This window comes from Microtus ochrogaster, chromosome 4 (genome assembly GCF_000317375.1).
Source record: "Microtus ochrogaster isolate Prairie Vole_2 chromosome 4, MicOch1.0, whole genome shotgun sequence".
In the NCBI taxonomy this organism is placed as follows: Eukaryota; Metazoa; Chordata; class Mammalia; order Rodentia; family Cricetidae; genus Microtus; species Microtus ochrogaster.
In genome coordinates, this window is record NC_022011.1 from 83,358,445 (window position 1) to 83,377,754 (window position 19,310).

The following is a 19,310-nucleotide window of genomic DNA, read 5'->3' on the forward strand; positions in this document are numbered from 1 at the left end:
CGGAAAACAGGGTGAGTTGTTGTGATCTAGCTGCCCACACTTCCCCTGACCGGCAGGGGAACATCCTGGTCTGTAACTGACAGGGATGTTCCCCTGCTTTCTTTCCTGCTGGTGGGTCTCCAGAAAGGCAGTTAAAGTATCAAAGTATCAAAAGTTGCTAGGCAGACTCCCTATATAAGCAGCTATAGTTCAGGGCTCCGGGCCCCTTGCTTTCTGCTCTCCTTACAACCAAGAGGCTCCAATAAAGCGTGATTTGAGAAGAATCCTCGTCTGGTGGCTGTTCCTTTCTGCTGGTCAGAAAGTTCGCCGCAGAATCCCTTAAACTGAAGGAGAAAAGGAATCAGGGTAGCAAGTGCCATCTTGTGGGCTTCCTAGAAACTGTCTTCTTTTGTTCCAGAGTTCCAGAGCTAATCATTATACATGTTTACAAGGTTCCAAATAACCAAAATGTTATTGTAACTTAAATCTAGGTCAACTTTGCCAGGACTTTATGTCAATAACTACAATAAGCAGCATTTATGGGAGCAGGGAGTTGAGATAGCGTCTCACTTTAGCTGTCCTGAATCTCATATTGCGCAGGCTGGCCTCAGCCTCTCAGGTGCTGGGATTACAGCCATGCACAGCCGTACCCAGGAGTAAGATCCTTCTAAAGGACTGGAATAGTTATAGTCATACTGCAGGAAAGCAAGGCCTACCAGGTTGAGAAGAGCCAGCCTGGACCCTGCCTGGTACGTGGTTCTGATCATGCCTAGCCAATGAGGGGCTACGCGATGCTGCTGAGGAACCTAGCTACAGGTGCCTAGCCAATGAAGGGCAACCACATATCAACTGTTAATGGATTGGAATGCCTGGGTGCTGAGAGAAGATTGTAAGGTTTTTCCTTTTGACATATTAAATTGCCACCTCAGTTGATGAACTATCACTTCTCCTGATCAAGAGGTCTCCCCTGTTCAAACTAAATCTTTACTAATTTTGATAGTATCCATAACAAATATAGGGGTATTATGTTTACTTGTGGTCGGTTCTATGTGCCCCACCTTTAGCTGTTCTTTCCTTTAGGATTGACAGCTTGGGTTCAATTATAGGTTACTGTTCTCCCCAGACGTCCTAATTCGAGACTGCAGGGATGCCAGCAGTATGGGACCCCAGAAAGTCACTGAATTGTTGAGAGGCACAGGCAGGGCCATTATCAGTCGTAAGTGCCCAAGGTACCTCCAATACTACCATGGCCAACTTAAGAGCCTTGATAGCATCGATGGCTTTCTCCCCAGAAAGGGTGAGGGCATAAGCAAAGGAACAGGTACCTATCTATCATTACATGCACATATTTAAGACTGCCAAAGGGGGCATAGTGTGTGACAGCCATCTGCCAGATGGTGTAGGCACAAGCCTTGGAGATTAACCCCGACACATTGAAGTGGTCCTAAAGGGGAAAGAAGGGCGCAAGTAGCACAATATGTAATCCTTAACCTTTAGGAGTTAGGCTGGATAATGAAGTTTGAGACCCCTGTCTATGGAATGGACTTTAGAAAGCATCTAGTTGGTGGAGTTAGAAGAAGTCTCCCAATTCTATGACATAGCAAACAAAGCTATAGAACACTGTGGCTCACAGAGAGAGAGAGAGAGAGAGAGAGAGAGAGAGAGAGGAAGGCTTTCCACAAAAATCAAACCAAAGAAGTTGCCAAGAACCTAAAATATAGTGGGGCTGATGAACAGATGTATCCATCCATAAGTCCATAACTTTCATACATGTATCTGATAAGCAGAAGGGGTGGGCTGAGGTCCCTGCTCAGTGGTAATATAATGTGAGGCCTGGGTTTGCTCCTAGCTCCATAAAAGAGCTATTATATAGCACACACACACACCAGCTCCACTTTCACACAACAGTGAGTGAAGCCTACCTACTAAACAGTGTGGCCTCTTAATTTGGAGAGCATGTGGTTCAGCAGTATTACCACAACCTGTCACATGGACCTTCCTAACAAGGCCAGGCCTGGGGTTTGACTCCTGGCACTACCCAATATAACAACTGTTTCTTGTCATGTAAAAGATGTCAGCTGAAAATGAAAAGCAGGGGTAGGGGAGATGGTTATTGGTAAAGCACCTAAGTTCAGATGCCTAGCACCCATATAAAAAGCTGGGCATAGTGGCATGTGTCTGCAACTCCAGAGAGGTAGAGGCAGGATCCTGGAACTCAATGGTCAAACTGTCTAGTCAAAGTTGCCTATGAGAAAACCATTATAGGGAATCTCTCTCTTAAATTATCTAATATTAACACATTTAAAATGCATTATTTTTCTTTCCTGACCTGACAGTGGAAAACAGATTATAAGATTAGAAAATGCTAGATGTTATCTGGTGAAATGTTGCAATTTTCAATTAAAAATACTTCAAAAATGTAGGAAGATTTCAAATGCTTGTCTTGATTAGAAGAGTGAATTAACATTAAGCATTAAGAGGGTGTGTCTGGTCACACCTCAAAGGAACAAAGACTGGGGACGGAGTACAGTCACTGCTTTCTCCACCAAACCCTCCAAAAGCAGGAACTTTTGTCTGTGTCTGTGTGGAGAGGGGAGGGAGGGAAGAGCGGAGACAAGGGAAACTAGAGAGAGCAAGGGCTCAGAGCTCCCCTGTCTGGCAGACCTAGGAAAGCAGCAGGAGAGGCTGGCAGGGCACTCTAGATACCACGTCCACAGCCTATCTCCCTCAGAAACACTGTCTGCATCCTCCTCCTATTATCCTATTAGGGGTCCTTCCTGTTCCCTTTTCTTGTCCATTTGCGATAATTTATCCTTACAATTTCAGTTGAAATTCAATTGAAAGAATAAAAGGACAAGACTTGAGGATCTGGTTTTTGTCAAGGAATATAACTTTAAAGTCTAGGATTAACTTTCAAATTCTACAATGAAGAGATGAAGAAAAAATGTGAACTCTGTTTTTTAAAGGTTCTCTTTTTTTTTTGTTCTTGTTTGTTTTTCTTTTTTTTTGTTGTTGTTTTTTTTTTTTTTTTTGTCCTGGAACTCATATTATAGACCAAGGCTGGCCTTGACTCAGAGAGCCACCTGCCTCTGCCTCCCAAGTGCTAGCATCAAAGTTCTCTTTTTAGCTACACAGGCTGCACACACACCAAGAGCAACTCTGGAACCTTGAGGAATTAACAAACACCATGAAACAAACAAAACAGCAACACCACCACAACACAGAGCAGTAGCAAAGGCAACCTCACCAAGTCACTATTAATAAAAAGTTATAGACAATCTATAAAATGTCCTGTAAGCCACTGAGTACCCATACCCTTGTCTTCTGTGGAGTGCTGCCTCCATCTCGCTATGCAGCTTAGCACATCCCAAGTGCTGAGATTACAGATGTGCACCGCCACGCTTGGCCACTGGGTTTACTTTCTTTAGGCACCACAGCTTAATATATTCTAGCATATTCTGAAAACAGTATGTGAGCTTTGTGCCCACTGCTTATTGTTTTCTCCTGAGCAACACTGGCAACACTCAGGGAGCTGGGTGCAGTGGTGCGTTGTAAACACAGCACTTAGGGGGCAGAAGCGGCAAGAGGGTTATCAAATTTTGGTCCTCCTGAACTATACAGAAGTTAAGGTTTAACGTGGACTACAGAGTGAGACTCTACCAAAGTAAAAACAGGAAGAAAGAAAGAAAGAAAGAAAGAAAGAAAGAAAGAAAGAAAGAAAGAAAGGAAGAAAAAAAGAAAGGAAGGAAGGAAGGAAGGAAGGAAGGAAGGAAGGAAGGAAGAAAGACAAAACCCAAAAAGAAACAAGCTACCAGAGCAGACTGTTTAGTAGAGGGCGTCTGGGACGTCTCTGACCCTGTTACCCACGAGTCTGAAGGAGACTGAAGGCCTCCCCTTCATGGCTACTGTGAACAGCCTGCAAGGCTCACACCTGAAGCGTCCTGCATTTCTCTCCCCTACAGCAAAGCCTTTCTCCAGAGGAGGCTTTGTTTCTTTCCAACAGAACACTAGACACACAGCAACACTGTGTGCAGGGCTGATCGCTGTTCTCCGCTTTCAGCTGAAGAGATTGTTAGTGGATATAAAACAGTGTAAATCCAATTACTGTTTCTCCATACACTGGACAAATGTACTGACCAAAGCAACCAATTTCATAGTAAGCACTTCACAGGCCAAATGCAAGAATATATGTGTATCTTCCCTTTACTGAAAATAAGATAACTCGTCAACAATAAAAATATACAAGAAGCATTCTGAACTATGGTCTATTGCTAACTCAGTTAAAATTACAAAGTGACAGAAACATGAACTTTTAACCCTGAACACAAACTACAGTACATTAGGCCAGTAAGACAACTCATCTAGTAAAGGTGCCCACACCAGGCCTTATGACCTACATGGGGGAATGGCAGAAACAATCCCTATTACACTATTCCTATTCTCTGACCACCACACGAGCACCACCACATGCGTGCGCACACACATACATCAAAAAGGGAATAAAGTGTACTAAGCTTAAAACAATAAAAAAGCACTGCCATGTTTTACGAGTTACTTGGTTCACTTGGCAAGCACCTTTTGAGCACTAGCCTGTGTGAAGCACTGTGCCTAGTTTTAACACATCATGGACTAGAAAAGGAAGATTATCCAGGGATCTGTGCTAGAACAGATTCAGAACTACTATCGAACAGTGTATTGCCAGTGGGACAGTGGTGGCACACGCCTGTAATCCCAGCAATCTGGAGGCCAACGTGGATCTCTATGAGTTTGGGGCCAGCACGGTCTACAGACCAAGTTCCAGGACAGCCAAGGCTACACAGAGAAACCCTGCCTTGACAAAATGAAAACAAATAAACAAAAACCCAGCGTACTACCAAATGCCACAGGCTCACCAGTAAAATGGCAAAATACTCAGAAGATAAAGCAGCCACTTTCGATGGGGGCAGAGCGTGGAGAGAGGGTTGTCTGACCTGAAAGGAAGGGGTGTACCATAGATTGGAAGAGAAATAATAGGTGAGGTGAGGGGGGTGGCTCAGTCCAAATGCTGTCTTCCATGCACAAGGACCTGAGCTTCGGTGCCCATTAGTTACAGAGAAGGTGACACTGTAGAATTCATCTGTAAACCCAGTGGTGGTGTGGGATGAGGATCAGTCCCGAGATCTCACTGGCAAGTTGGTCTAGCTGAATCAACAAGTTTCAATTCAGTAAGACGCCATCTCAAAACATACAATGCAAAGTTATTGAGGAAGACAGCTATGGTTGACCTCTGGCTTCCACGTGTACACGTACACACAAACACAGGTACCACACCCACACGGGGAGGGAGAGAGGGGAGGAGGGGTTACAAGCTGATAAATATGGGCCACAAAGGTTGCCCAAGGTTTCCATGTGTTAATGGGGTTTCTGATGTAAATCCTAGAAATTGCAGGTCAATAGCTGGGAAAGGAGGTCTTTAAGAATGTTAATATTCTCACTCAAAAATATCTCTATATCAAAAGACTAGCGGGGAGGTTTTGTTTTGTGTTTTAGTTTTGGTTTTTCAGGACAAGGTTTTTCTGTAGCCCTGGCTGACCTGAAACTTACCCAGTAGACCAGGCTGGTCCTGAACTCAGACATGCGCCTGCCTCTCTGCCTACCGAGTGCTGGAATTAAAGGCACCTGTCTAGGAAGTGTCTTTATGCCTATAGCCTTAGCAAATTTTGTCCACTATGTTAAATTCTTGATCCTCAGCCAGCAAGAGACTTCAACTAAACGTAGGGTGAGGAGTTCCCGTTCCTCTTCATGTACCCACAATTCTCACTGTCTACCAGCCTCAGTCTTTCAACTATGTTCAGTTTCTTTGTACCCCTGAAACGGTAATGGGGGGATGCTGATAATTTATGATTATTTCAAGGGTACCAAAGTTGAGGGAAGCCTTTATTAGGTCAAAAGCAGAGTATAATCATATGATTATTATGGGAAACAACTCAGGGGCTAGGAAGAAACTAATGACTCAAAGTGTAGAAGAGTGAACTCCCCCACAAACTGTTTTCTATCTCCTGCACCTCATCGTCTGAGTCACCTCAAATCTCCCTGGACAAACAAGAGATACTAATAAATAACAGAAATAAAAGCCTTTAACCCACATGCAATAAAAATGTTTAAACATATATAGTAAAAGTCATTTGAAAACTAACAGGCATGTAGCCCGCATATTTACTATGACAAAAGATTGTACTATTTTTACTTTCAGAGCCCTGAAAAATCGAGTCAGCCATTTTGACAAGGAATTCCAATTCGATTTGATTATGTATGTTCTCTACTGTGGAGGTAAAACATGAACAAACAAGTTAATTTATGTGCAATTCCTTTGTACTGCTGAAATGAAATGAACAATAGTTTAATGAAGTCGACATTATTCTCTAATTATGCCAAATAATTTAGAAACATGTCCTGGTTGTGGGCAGCCCTGCAAGCCTGCCTGTCAGCAGCGTGCAGCCTTCTCCGCTGAGACTCAGCACCTGCGCTCCTCCGCTCCACTCTCCCCACGGCTCCCGACACTCGCACAGCACAGGCACTTTTCCTCTGCTTGCCCTGCTGTAAATGTGAACTCTTTAAAAGCAGAAACTAATCAGTGCCTGGCTCGTATTAGGCACCCAATAATTAGTCATCAAATGCATAAGTAAACAAACCAAAAAACAGAAAAACACACCTCAAGCCCCAGAGCTCCTCAAAAGCAAAATTACGTGTTGACGCCCTTCTCTCAACGGTACCGTCTATCCCCTCCTCCAACCTTGTATGCTCTGTTTTTTAGTATAGTTTTGTTTATGCCACCTTCCATAAACCTGTTTAAGTAAGGCCTCACCCTCTAAATAAAACTAATTTCTCTTCTCTTCATCAAATACTTGCCCTGTATTGTCTTGCCCCTTCAAGATCCTCAGACTAAATTAAAAGTCCAGGGTCCATGTAGAATTAACATGGTATTCTTCACAGATAGCATGCAAACATCACACCTCAGCTTTACTATCATGCCATAAAGTGGTTTTTGATTGCTGTTTTTGGTTTTTGTTTGTTTGTTTGTTTGTTTGGGGTTTTTTTTTGTTTGTTTTGCCATACGGATCTGCAGGGGAAATACTCAGCCAAGCATAACCCTTAGATAGACATCTACAGCACTCACCCGTTGTCTGTCCTATCTAACCAAACCCTGCAATCCTAAGTCACCTCTACCAAAGTAACTTCACAGCCATATGGCGCCTGGACAAGACCCACCTCAAAGGTGCAAACAGAAGGCCCATGCGGTGCAGGCTGAGGGTGGTGCCAATGTCAGAAGGGCATACTGGGAGGGAGTGCAGCTGCTTAAAGAGCCTAGAGGACCTATTCAGTTTATGGTCAGAAAATTGATTCTAGTGACGATCGTTCTTGGGCTCCATCTTGGTTGTCTTGCCTTCTATCAAGAATACAATCTAAACGTGAAAGGTGAAGCCAGGAAGGAGAAAGGAACAACTTTCCCATCAGCTGGATGAGGCTGCTGGGGGCCACGCCACGCACTTGCCCTGACTCACGGGGCCTTCTCCACACATCCCAGCTTAACTCTCCACATGCACTGCTCTCCATTTAAAACAACCACTCAGGACACGTCAGGCATTTTTGTTCTTTAGGAAAAGGAAAAAGCTATCTAAGAATATGAACCTGTCTTAGAGGTTCTTGGATACAAGCCATCCTCCTAATGCTACTGCAGTGTATTTTATAGTGGAGGAGACATTTGTTCTGAGATCCCACCACTTGAGAAGTGGAACCCAGGCGCCTGGGAGGTGACTACAGAATCTGGGGTGGAAATGAGCTACACAAGACTCTGTCTGATGGGGAGAGGGGTGTACATTTTCCTTTCATTTCAGCTTATGTTTTTAATCTCAGATATCTTTTACAACTAGAACTTAGCTGAAATCTGCTTCACATCCTGTAACATTCAGCCTTGGCAAGGGCCACTGCAGTGGGTTTTCAGTGTGGTCAGGATGTAGGCAGTTGTTTTGAACTCTTCATTCTTTACCTCTTTTGGGTGGGGGAACCTGCTACCCAGCTCCCAAACAAATCACATACAGAGAGACTTATTCTTACTTATGAAGGCCCAGCCTTAGCTTGGCTTCTTTATTGTCAGCTTTTCTTAACTTAAATCCAGCTACCTTTTGCCTCTGGGCTTTTATCTTTCTCTTACTTCTGTATATTTTACTTTCACTCTTACTCCTGTAGCTGGGTGACTCGCCCCTGATATCCTCCTCTTCTTGCTCTCTCTTGCTCCTTCCTCTTCTCCCAGAATACTCCCCTATCTATTCTCTCTGCCTACCAGCTCCGCCTATCCTTTCTCCTGCCTCGCTACTGGCCATTCAGCTCCTCATTAGCTCACTGGGTGTTTTAGACAGGCACAGTAACACAGCCTCACAGAGTTAAACACATGCAACATAAAAGATTGCAATATATCTTTGCATCATTAAAACAAATATTCCACAACATAAACAAATATAATGCATCTTAAAATAATATTCCACAACATTAGGAAGTACTTGTTTTTATAATAAAAAATCCACGGAGGAATATAAATTACAACTTTGTCAGACATAATTTACTTAACATGATTTTAAATATGGTCACTCTGTGCTATTACTTTTTTCCTATCTTTCATTTAAGGGTAACAATTAGGCCAGTAAGATGGCTCAGCGCGTAAGGTCATTTGCTACCAAGACTGAGGACCAGAGTCTGATCCCCAAGACCACATGGCAGAAGGTGAGAACTGACTCTCACACGTTGTTCTCTGAACTCCACATGTGGGCCATGGTGTGCACGTGAAACCCAAACGAATGTAAGATTTACATCAGCCAGGCAGTGGTGGCCTACACTTATAATCCCAGCCCTCAGGAGGCAGAGGCAGGTGCATCTCTATGAGTTCGAGGCCAGCCTGGTCTATAGAAACATTCAGGACAGTTGGGGCTACAGAGAAAATCCCTGTCTTGAATTGAAACAAAACAAAAGAAAAAACAAAAGATTTACATCAATCAATAAAAATCAAAGGTCTGGATGTGGTGGCTGATGCCTGCAATCCCATTACTTAGAATGAAGGAAGGATGGAATCACAGTTTACAGAAGCAGTTTTCTAAGTAGGAATAAGTTGTGGTTTTACACAGAAATTCACTGATTTTGTTGCATTTATGTATTTTGAAAATAGTGTTATCACGTCATGTGAGACTAAGGAAGCATCCATTAGCTACATCAAGGAAAATGTCTTAGAGAAAATGAAAAAGTTATGCCAGCTCAGTCCTTGCAAGGTCCTCTTTGGTCCAGATGTCTCAAAATAACAGTGAAGTACAAACCCCATGTTATACCAATCTGGTTAAAAAAGAACAGCTTATCTTGCTTATGCCATCTCTTTGGAGCTATTACCACCACCAGAAAGCATGCTCAAAGAGTATTCTCCTACCAATTTTTCTTACACCTGCTTTAAATTAGTCTAAAATACAGAGGTGGCTTTTGGAGATGAAAACCAAAAGACAAATGTTTGTGCCCCCTGCCCCACCTCTCATGAGACAGGGTTTCACCAACTAATCCAGGCTAGTCTTGAGCTCCTGGCCTGGTAATCCTCCTGCCTCAGATTTTCATGTCCTGGGATTACAAAACAGCACTGCCACTCCCAGCCACTTCCTCCTTTTCTGCATGAATAAGATGCCCACAGTCTGTAAAGAGATGCACAGAGTGAAGCAGGCCTCTGGAGACAGAGTCTCTATGAGGAGCACGATGCTAGGACAGAACACGCGGACAGAAAGGGATGTGAGGAAGTTAAAACTCTTTTCTTAACAACAAGTATCAACTTTTTGTCACCTACATGTCCCAACTTCTCTCTCCAAAGACGACATTATTTATAGAACGGCACCCTGAAGGGACAGACATGCATCATCAATATTCCTTCACATGTTGCACACAGATGTAAACATCAGAGTTTTAACCACTAATTCTTTTCACTCTTTTATATGATACCACATTAAAAGATAAATTGTAACACTGAAACATTAAGGTTTTTTACTTCAGTTAAAGAAAAAAGTGAGGAGAAATACTTAAAATTAGGGCAGTGGTATTGATGAGAGACGAAAACTAAAACCCTGAGAAAGGTAGATGGGCTCTGGCCATCAGGCTGCCTTCTCATTAGAATAAGGAGAGCTAAAACCGTCAGCAGGAGGGCTGGCGATGGTCCAGCAGTTATGTACACTTAGTGTTCTTGTAGAGATTCAGTTCCCAGCACCCACTGGGCAGCTCCCAACCATCTGTAACTTCAGTTCAAAGGGATCGGATGTCCTCTTCTGACATCACAGACACCATGCATGCACACACATATATGCAGACAGAACACTCACACATATAATAAAACATATACATCTAAAAACTGTCAGCACAGAGTAAAGTGGGAGTTTCCCTTGCAATCAGTTTCGGTTACACATATGACTTGTCTTTCTGAAAACAGACTGTAATTTCAGGACAGTCAAAATTTGTGAAATACATCACACACTCACACATACACACACACACACACCATTTCCACTTAACTGCTCTGAAGGACTTCTATGGAGACGCCTAGAAGCAGGTATGTCAGGACAGTGGCAAATCCTACATAAACTAAGACAGTGAAAGGTTTCCGTGGCCAAGGGGCTGAGGAAAGATGGAGTCTGTAACTTTACTGCTACTATGACAAAGCACCATGACCAAGACAACTTATAAGAGAAAGGGTTTAACTCTGGAGGGACGGGCAGGGACGCACCTCCTCCAACAAGGTCACACCTCCTCATTCTTCCCAAAACAGTTCCACCAATGAGGAGCCAAACATTTAAATATCTGCGCCTATGGGAGCCATTCCCACTCAAACTACCACATTCCATGCCCCCCCCCCAGGCTTGTACCCATATCATAATGCAAAACATATTCAATACAACTTCAAAAGTCCTCATAGTCTTTCACAGCCTCAACACTTCTTAAAAGTCCAGTCTCTTCGGAGACTCAAGACAAACTGTAGCCCTCTTAAAATCAAAAAGCAAATTACATAGTTCTAACATACAATGGCACAGAATACACATTACCATCTCAGGGCATAGGGAGAAAATAGTGAGCCCAAAGTAAGACCAAAAAACAAGCAGGGAAACTCTGAATCCTGTAACTTCATGGCTGTAGTTCTAAGGGCTTAGATGACTCTGCCCTTCCAGCTTTGCTGACTAAAACACACACAGAGACTTCTTTCTCTTGGGCTGCTTCCACAACCTGTTTGAAGTTTTCCTCAGCAGACATTCCAGGGCTCTGCTATGCTCAACATCTTGGGCGCTTCAACAGGATTCAAGCTTCTTTCATGGCTTCCAGAAGAGACCTTTCAGGGCCTCCATCCAGGGACTCCCCTGCCACACACCTGGCCCCACAGCTCTCCTGACTCACATTTGAAACTTTTCTCTGTTGGGAATTTTTTTTTAAATTTTAATTTTTTTAATAATTTATTTAACTTTATTTTATTGCATTGGTGTGAAGGTGTCAGATCTCATGGAATTGCATTTTCAGACAATTGTGAGCTGCCATGTGGGTGCTGGGAATTGAACCTGGGTCCTCTGGAAGAGCAGTCAGTGCTCTTAACCGCTGAGCCATCTCTCCAGCCCCTCTGTTGGCAATTTTTAAGAGCAGAAAATTCCTCAGGCCTTTCCTTTTTACAAGTTAGAAGCTTAGCTACAAGGGGCCTGAGGTCACCCCTTCCTTTATTCTATTTCAGATTAGGCCTTTCTTTAATTGTCTTTCTTTAATATTCTTATCTTTTCTAGCACGGCTATGGATTTAATAAATCTCATGGTGCTACTTTGCCACATGGTTGTTAGTAATCACTGTTCTGCAGATTGGCGATGGAAAAGAGCAAGCTGGACAAAAAAAAAAAAATGCAAAATGTACTTTGAGGAGGAAAGTAGCACCATATTAGGTCATCTTGAATTCTTCTCCACCAAGGAAATTAACCTGATACTTTTCGATTTAGCCTCAGGCAGTGTCTTGGGACAAGGGCAGACTATCACAAGAATATTCTCTAGCCCAGTTGCTAATATCCTTCTCCTTTGAAACATCCTGAGCTGGGCTTCTGTAGTCCACATTGCTGTTAGCACTACTGTCTTCCCAGCCAATTAAGACCCACTTACAGTGTTCAGTAACTTTTACTTCAAAAGTCCCAAAGTCTCCTATATTCCTCCAAAAAAAGAACAGGGTCGGGCATCACAGCAATAACCCATTCCCTGGTACCAAACAGTTTCAGTGACTTTTCTACTGCTATGAAAAGACCCTATGAGCAAGGCAATTTACAAAAGAAAGCCACTCGCCAGACAGTAGTGGCACACACTTTTTTTTTTTAACCCTAACACTTTAGAGGTAGAGGCAGGTGGACCTCTGAGTTCAAGGCCAGCCTGGTCAAAAAAAAAAAAAAAAAAAGACAGAAAAGATGAAAAGAAGTTTCAGAGGGTTAAGGTCCATGTTTAGTTAGGGTTTCTATTGCTGTAAAGACATTATCATGACCACAGTAACTCTTATAAAGAAAACAGTTAATTGGGGTGGCAGCTTACAGTTTCAGAGGTTCAGTCCATTGTTATCATGATGGGGAGCATGGCAGTGTGCAGTCAGACATGGTGCTGGAGTAGCTGAGGGAACTGTATCTTACAGGCAACAGGAAGTTGACTGAGACACTGAGCAGTAACCTGAGCATAGGAAACCTCAAAGTGTGCCCCCACAGTGACACACTTCCTCCAACAAGGCCATATCCACTGCAACAAACACTGCAAAAAATCCCCTAACAGTGCCATTCCGTATGGGATTATGGGGCCAATTACATTCACATTACCACAGTTCACGATGACAGCAAAAAGGCATGGTGCCAGGAACAACTGAGAGATTCCATCTTGATTCATAACCACAAGACAGAGAGAGAACATTGGGAATGGCAAAAGTCTTTTGAAATCTCTAATCCCACCCCAGTCATACCATGACTAACAAGGCCACATCTTCTTATCCTTCTCAAACAGCCCCACCAACTTGGGGTCAGTATTCAAATACACATGAACCTTTGGGGAACATTCTCCTTCAATGTAAGTGGTAAGAAAGTACTATAAGAGGCCTATGATTGTTAACAATGGCAACAACATGATAGTGGGGGTGAGGCAGCACTAGCACCAACTACCTGGACAGACAAACATTGTTCAAGGTTCAGTCAGGCAGGGATTGTACTCAATTCCCAGGCTCATCACAGGCTTGGAAGAAACCACAGACCCTTAAGCTATAAATGATGAGATTCCTGCCAAAGGATGACCTGGTAGGATGGAAATTCACCCAGTTCTGCCAACTGGAGCTCTCCAGGTGTGGCCTGTCACAACATCCTGTCAGGCACAGCAGCAAAAGGATGAAATTAGATGATCTCAGACTTTCCTACTATTCTAGCAATTACAAGAGAGCAAGCACTCCCCTTCCTATAGACTCCAGCAAAATGTCCAAGGTGTACATGACTGACTACAGAGCCACGGTGCGTGAGCTAGAGCACCGGAAGAGACAATCAGGAGCACAGCAGGCACCACACAGCCTGCACGCTACAACAGAGGTTTGCAGACCAAATGAGCAAGGCCAGTACGATGAGTCTATCTGGAATAGGTTTGGCTATTTTTGAGGGTGAAGATTTTAAAACTGTATCAGGCTGGAGATGTGACTCAGTAGAAGAACGTCTGCCTACCCTGTGTGAGGTCTTGGGTTCAATCCCATGTACTAAAAAACAAAACAAAAACTAACTTTGGCCTGGCAGTGGTGGTTCACTTGTGAGGCAGAAGCAGGTGGAGTTTCAGGACTGCCTGGGCTACACAGAGGGACCCTGATTCGAAAAACCAAAACCAAGCCAAAACAAACAAACTCAAAAACAAACTAACTTTGCACCAGTAAGACAGCTGCTCGGCAGATGAATGCACTTGCTGCTAAGCCTCCTGACAGTTCAATCCCCAGGACTCACTGATCCAGGATTCCCCTCTGGAGGCTGTGAATATGTTTTATTACCATTGGTTAGTAAAGAAACTGCCTTGGCAGGGAAGAATATAATCAGATGGGAAATCTAAACAGAGATATAAAGAGATGTGGAGACCAAGAAATGTGGGCCCATTTCTACCTTGTCTGAGGGTCAGAGAGTTTGGAGGTTACTCAAATGATTAACAAGCATAGTTGCAAGGCCCAACTCAGGATGTGATTGTTTGATTCTTTTAACATTAAAATAGATCATTCAAGGAGGTCCATGCCATCCTGACAGGTGGTCGGGATATGAAAATGTACTTCTGCTCCTTCTTTTGTAACTATGAGGTCACCTGGGGAGGGGCAATCACGAGCTAGAGCAGCTTCGCTACCTAGACAACAGAATGCTAATGACTTAATGTCTCAGTGATAATGCGATGACTGTGTGAGTTATCCGCTGTATCATGTTAAAAAAGTTTTCTGTTACCTTCTCCTCCATTTACATGGGGTATAAAAGCTATGACAAAATAAACGGGAGCAATTTCAGTAATCACTGGAATACCCTTCTGGTATTATTCAATGGTTTCTGTTATGTTATTCTTCACATATCTCCATATTCTTTACTCATATTTCTAAAAGTACCACGTCCCTACCCTGGTAAGAGGTGATTTTGTGGGGCTGGTCCTCGACAGAGAGTGTGTAAGTGGAGCCAAGGAGATGCCATGAGCTGACAAAGGAGAAGGATGCTAGAACCTTACTGATAGGCCACAGCCTCCTGCCAATACACAGATTAATAGAAATGGGTTAATTTAAGGTATAAGAACTAGCTAGGAATATGCTTGAGCCATTGGCCAAACAGTGTTGTAATTAATATAGTGTCTGCGTGATTATTGGAGTCTGAGCGGCCAGGAAACGAACGAGCTGTCTCCATTTACAGTGCACAGGCTGAAAGAGAGAAGTGCCTCCCAGAAGATGTCCTCTGACCTCTATACAGGCACCCCAGCATGCCCCTTTCTCCTTCCTCTCCTAGAAGTAAGTAAAAGTAATCTTACAACAAAAATAAACTCTATCAGGGTTGACAGTGTGACATGGATTGAAAGGCAGAGAAAAAGTTTCAAATCTCAGGATTTTCAAAGGTGAACATTTTCAATGCATATTCGAGTTTTTCAAAAGTGAAACACTTAGGGCTGGAAACAGTCGGCAAAATGCCTGCCCCAAAGTACAGGGACCTGAATTCAATGTCAACATCCATGTAAAATAGTCAAGACTGGAAGCCAGTCCCTACATTCTCAGTCTAGAGACACAGATAGGAGGACCCCTAAGGCTTTCTAGCAGTCTAGCTTACACAGCAAACTCCAAGTGCCAGTGAGACTCTGTCTCAAAAACTAAGAGAAAGAGCTGGGAAAAGTGGGAAAGTGTTTGTTGGACAAGCATAAGGATCTGAGTTTAGATCCCCAGCACCCATGTAAAAGTGGGTATAGCAGCACACCTGTAGTCCCAGCACTAGGGGGATAGGAGGATCTTGGGAGGTTGTCAGCTAGCTACTCTAACTGAAACAATGTGCTCTAGCTTCAGTGAGACACTCTGCTGTTTCAGGATACCTGACTGCACTGTGAACCCCAAGATCATGTTAATTAAATAAAACCAACCTTGGGTCAAGAGATGGAGCCAGCAACTAATTGACAGGTAGCTATAGGGAGTTACAGGGAGTCCAGAAAATGGATAGAAAAACACGCAGGAAGTAGTGAGGAGGAACTTTGAGTTTGGTGGTCCTTTTTGGTTTGGAATGGCAGAAGGGAAGCTCTTTCTGAGATGCTGGCTAAGGAGGAATGATGGAGGAAGGTCATCGGTTAAAAAAAAGAAACGCTTGGCTGGCCCTCATAGGTTAAAACATAGGTGGGAGGAGTAAACAGAACAGAATGCTGGGAGGAAGAGGAAGTGAGCTCAGACTCAACAGCTCTGCTCTGGAGCAGAGACCGACATGTTCCCATCTCCAGGGCGGACGTGAGAGCTCTGCTCTCTGAGGCACATGCGATGAAGCGCCAACCCAGGATGGACTTAGGCTAGAATCTCCTTGGTAAGCCACCTCATGGGCTACACTAGAAATGGGCTAGTCCAGGTGCGAGAATTAGCTGAGAAGAAGCTAGATAGAAATGGGCCAAGCAGTGTTTAAATGAATACAGTTTGTGTGTTGTTATTTCGGGGCATAAGCTAGCCGTGCAGGCGGCCGGGTGCCGGAACATAGCCGGCCGCTCTTATTACTACAGAGGAAGGTCAGCTGGTTGCTCCTCTGCCTCTCTCAGCTAGCAGGTTTTCAGCCTAGCATCTGACTTCTGAGTCTTTATTGATAAAATCCTAAGATAGAGATTTAGATTAAAAACCAACACTCTGCCTCGAAATGTAAGTTGGAAAGCAATAAAGGAAGACACCCTCTGACTGCCCTGTGTGCTTGGACAGAAGATTGCACACAAACACATAGACTACACACATAACGGTGGGCTGAGAGATAACTCAGCAGGTAAAGACCTTGCCTCACAGGATGCTTGTCCTGTCTTCAGGTCCTGAAAATCCATGCTGACAATGGGAAACAGGAGGGTCCCTAGAGCTAAGGGCGAGCTTGGGAAAGCTCCAGCCAGTGACAGATGCTGGGGGACTACACTGAAATTTTAAATATTCAGTGGCACAAACACGTAATCACAGAGGACTGTTCCCAAGGAATGACACCTGAGGTTGACCTTTGGCCTTCACACGCACACACACACACGCACACACGTGCACACACACTGCATACTTGCAAACAGGTGCACATATACACACTGAAACACTAAAGAACTTCTAAAATTATCTACATAAACTTCTAGTAATTACCAGTAAAAATATTACATCTGTGAAAGTGTGAACGAAAATTTAAAACACAAGTTGAGAAACTGGCCCATACTCTTTTGTTCTGGTATAAATCAACAGACCAAGACAGTCAAGGCAGCCAGCCAGCAGTGAGTGCTCTGGGCAGCCACAGATGCAGACGGTCACGCTCTCCCCAACGTCTGACAGCAAATTCACCTAGCCCCTTTTTTATCCCCTCATCACTGATACTGCTAGCTGGTCACGGAGAGGAAATGTACCTGTAGTCTTAGCCTTCTGGAGGCTGAGGCAGGAGGACCGATAAGTCCAAGGCCCTCTCTCAAAAACAGTAATGTGATGGAGGCCATTGAGCAGTTCTTCCAACTCTGGAAAGACTGAACAGAAAGACAAGAAGTGCCTCTAAACCCAAGTAAATGGCAAGAAAATCTAAAATAAAATCCATTTCTTCTAACTTTCGGGTACTTCTCCTCACATAAGCAAAAAGTTTTTGTGAACTGGGCAAAGTTGGTCCAACCTCCTGGAATTTTCCTGTAATTCAGAAGCTCTCAAACTTGTGAGTGTGCCTAAGAGAAATCACAATGAGTGTCCCTTTAAAGATCTCCTTCTTTCCCGCCCCGGACTTTGACAAAAGCCTCTACATTTAACAGACACACAGATGACCCAGGAGACAGGAGTGTGCTCTGCAACTGACAGTTAAGAACAGCTGCTGTGGCGTCACTACCAAAAAACAGTGGGTGTGGCGGCTCATTCCTATAATCCTGGCACCTGGGCAACAGGCAGTGTCTGTCTCTGCCTCTCTCTTCCTCTCCTTCTCCCCCTCTCCCACCCCTGCTTCTTTCTGTTCAGAGGTGTGCGTTACAACACAGCCACATTCATGGAGTTGGAAGAAGTGCAAAGTGAATTCTGTTTTCCACAAACACACATCAGAATGTAGAAACCAGTCACTCACACTGAGGGGTGGGAGCAATTTTTCATACAGGTAGAATACCACACCCTTCTTTTCCATATTTCCACCTAGGTAAAGGCTCCCAAGTTAGCAATCCTTTAAAATAAGTATTGTTTTCCCAGTTTAACTGCTTTATTTATCAGAACTGTCAACAGTCTAAAAAAAAAATACTAGTTGAGTACAACTTACTTCTGGAATCCTTAAAAAGGCAGAATATGTCACAAGAAATTGGGATGAATTAATTTAATCAGATAGTTTGAAAAGCTCTTCTCTGGAAATCTTACTGTGTATTCGCTACAATAGTTGCTGATTAGCCACCACCACTGCTTCTTTAAAAAATCAACTAAGAGTCCAGTTTTATATCATGTGTAACCTTTGTACCAAAAAAAAAGTCCCCAGTTCAGTCTAAACAATAGAAATTAAACACAAGGTAGGGCAAAACCACAGTGAGATTTTATTTTTTGGTGAAAGAAGAGGGGGGAGTAACTGATTCCAGCAGGAGGCATTTGGCTGATTCACTTGGAGGCATCTATAACAAAAAGCGTTTCTGGGATGTGACAACACAATGTGCCCATTCAGATGACACAATTCAAACTTAACTGGAAACTGCATCTGCTGAATAACTCATAAGAAATGTTCTTGTGGCTACAGGTAATAGTACATCCTTGTACCTTACTACTTTGAAAAACTGAATTATTTGCAAATCTAAGTTTCGACATACTGGATTCTATTGAATGAATGTACCAAAGTCTGTTTTGTGTAAAAAGAAAACAGTGTTTTCCAAGGCTTTCCAAGGCTTTTTCTCAATGCACTGTCAATGCAAACGGTCTCAGACACTGAAACAATAGTGCTCCAGTAACTACATCCACTGGATAGCATTTCCCATCCAAAGCTCAAAATTACTATTCCGATAGGTTACCTGCCAGTAACCAACTTTCTTCTGTCCTCTTTCGTCAGAGAACACACTTCCAACCTTAACCAAAACCAAATTAAGTTCACATATTATTCTCCTTTCCAATGCAATATAATATGCCAAGCCCCACCCTCCACACACACAAATATAAAATGCCCAACAATCCAGGAGGAAGCAACACATGGACGGGGCAATTCTAGAGAGGCTGGGGATGCTCTCACATCTTGTTCAAAATAAATAAACTTTCCAGGATCTTTATTTACCGACTTGGGGAAAAACTGGTTTGCCAACAACTAGCCAACTTCCCTCTCAAGTTGGCACCAGGCATTTACCACGACCCCAGGACCGGCCGGGGAGCTCACGCCCATCGGCCGGGCCTGAGAGGAGACAATGGGAGCGGCGCGCGGGGCCGCGCTCCAGGAGCCCCGACTCGGCGGCCGGCCCGCCCCGCGCTTCCCTCCCCAGGCCCCGCACGCGACTGCCGGGGCGCGGCCCACCCGCAGCGGGGAGCCGGGGACCGCACTCACCGAACAGGGTCAGGGCCATGGTGGAGCCGCGCCTCTCGGCGCTCCTGGCTCCCGCGGCGGCCGGCAGACGGCA

At 43.9% G+C, this 19,310-nt stretch overlaps 1 protein-coding gene across 1 annotated transcript in view; it reads right to left on the reverse strand.

Moving 5' to 3' along the window:
* Positions 1–19,304, reverse strand: part of Chn1 (chimerin 1) — a 154,854-nt gene extending 135,550 nt beyond the window's left edge. Inside the window, exon 1 of the mRNA XM_005346583.2 lies at positions 19,238–19,304. Within this exon, the coding sequence (XP_005346640.1) occupies positions 19,238–19,256 (19 nt within the window). The 5' untranslated portion in view covers positions 19,257–19,304. The remainder of the gene's footprint in view (positions 1–19,237) is intronic.
* Positions 19,305–19,310: the final 6 nt, after the last annotated feature.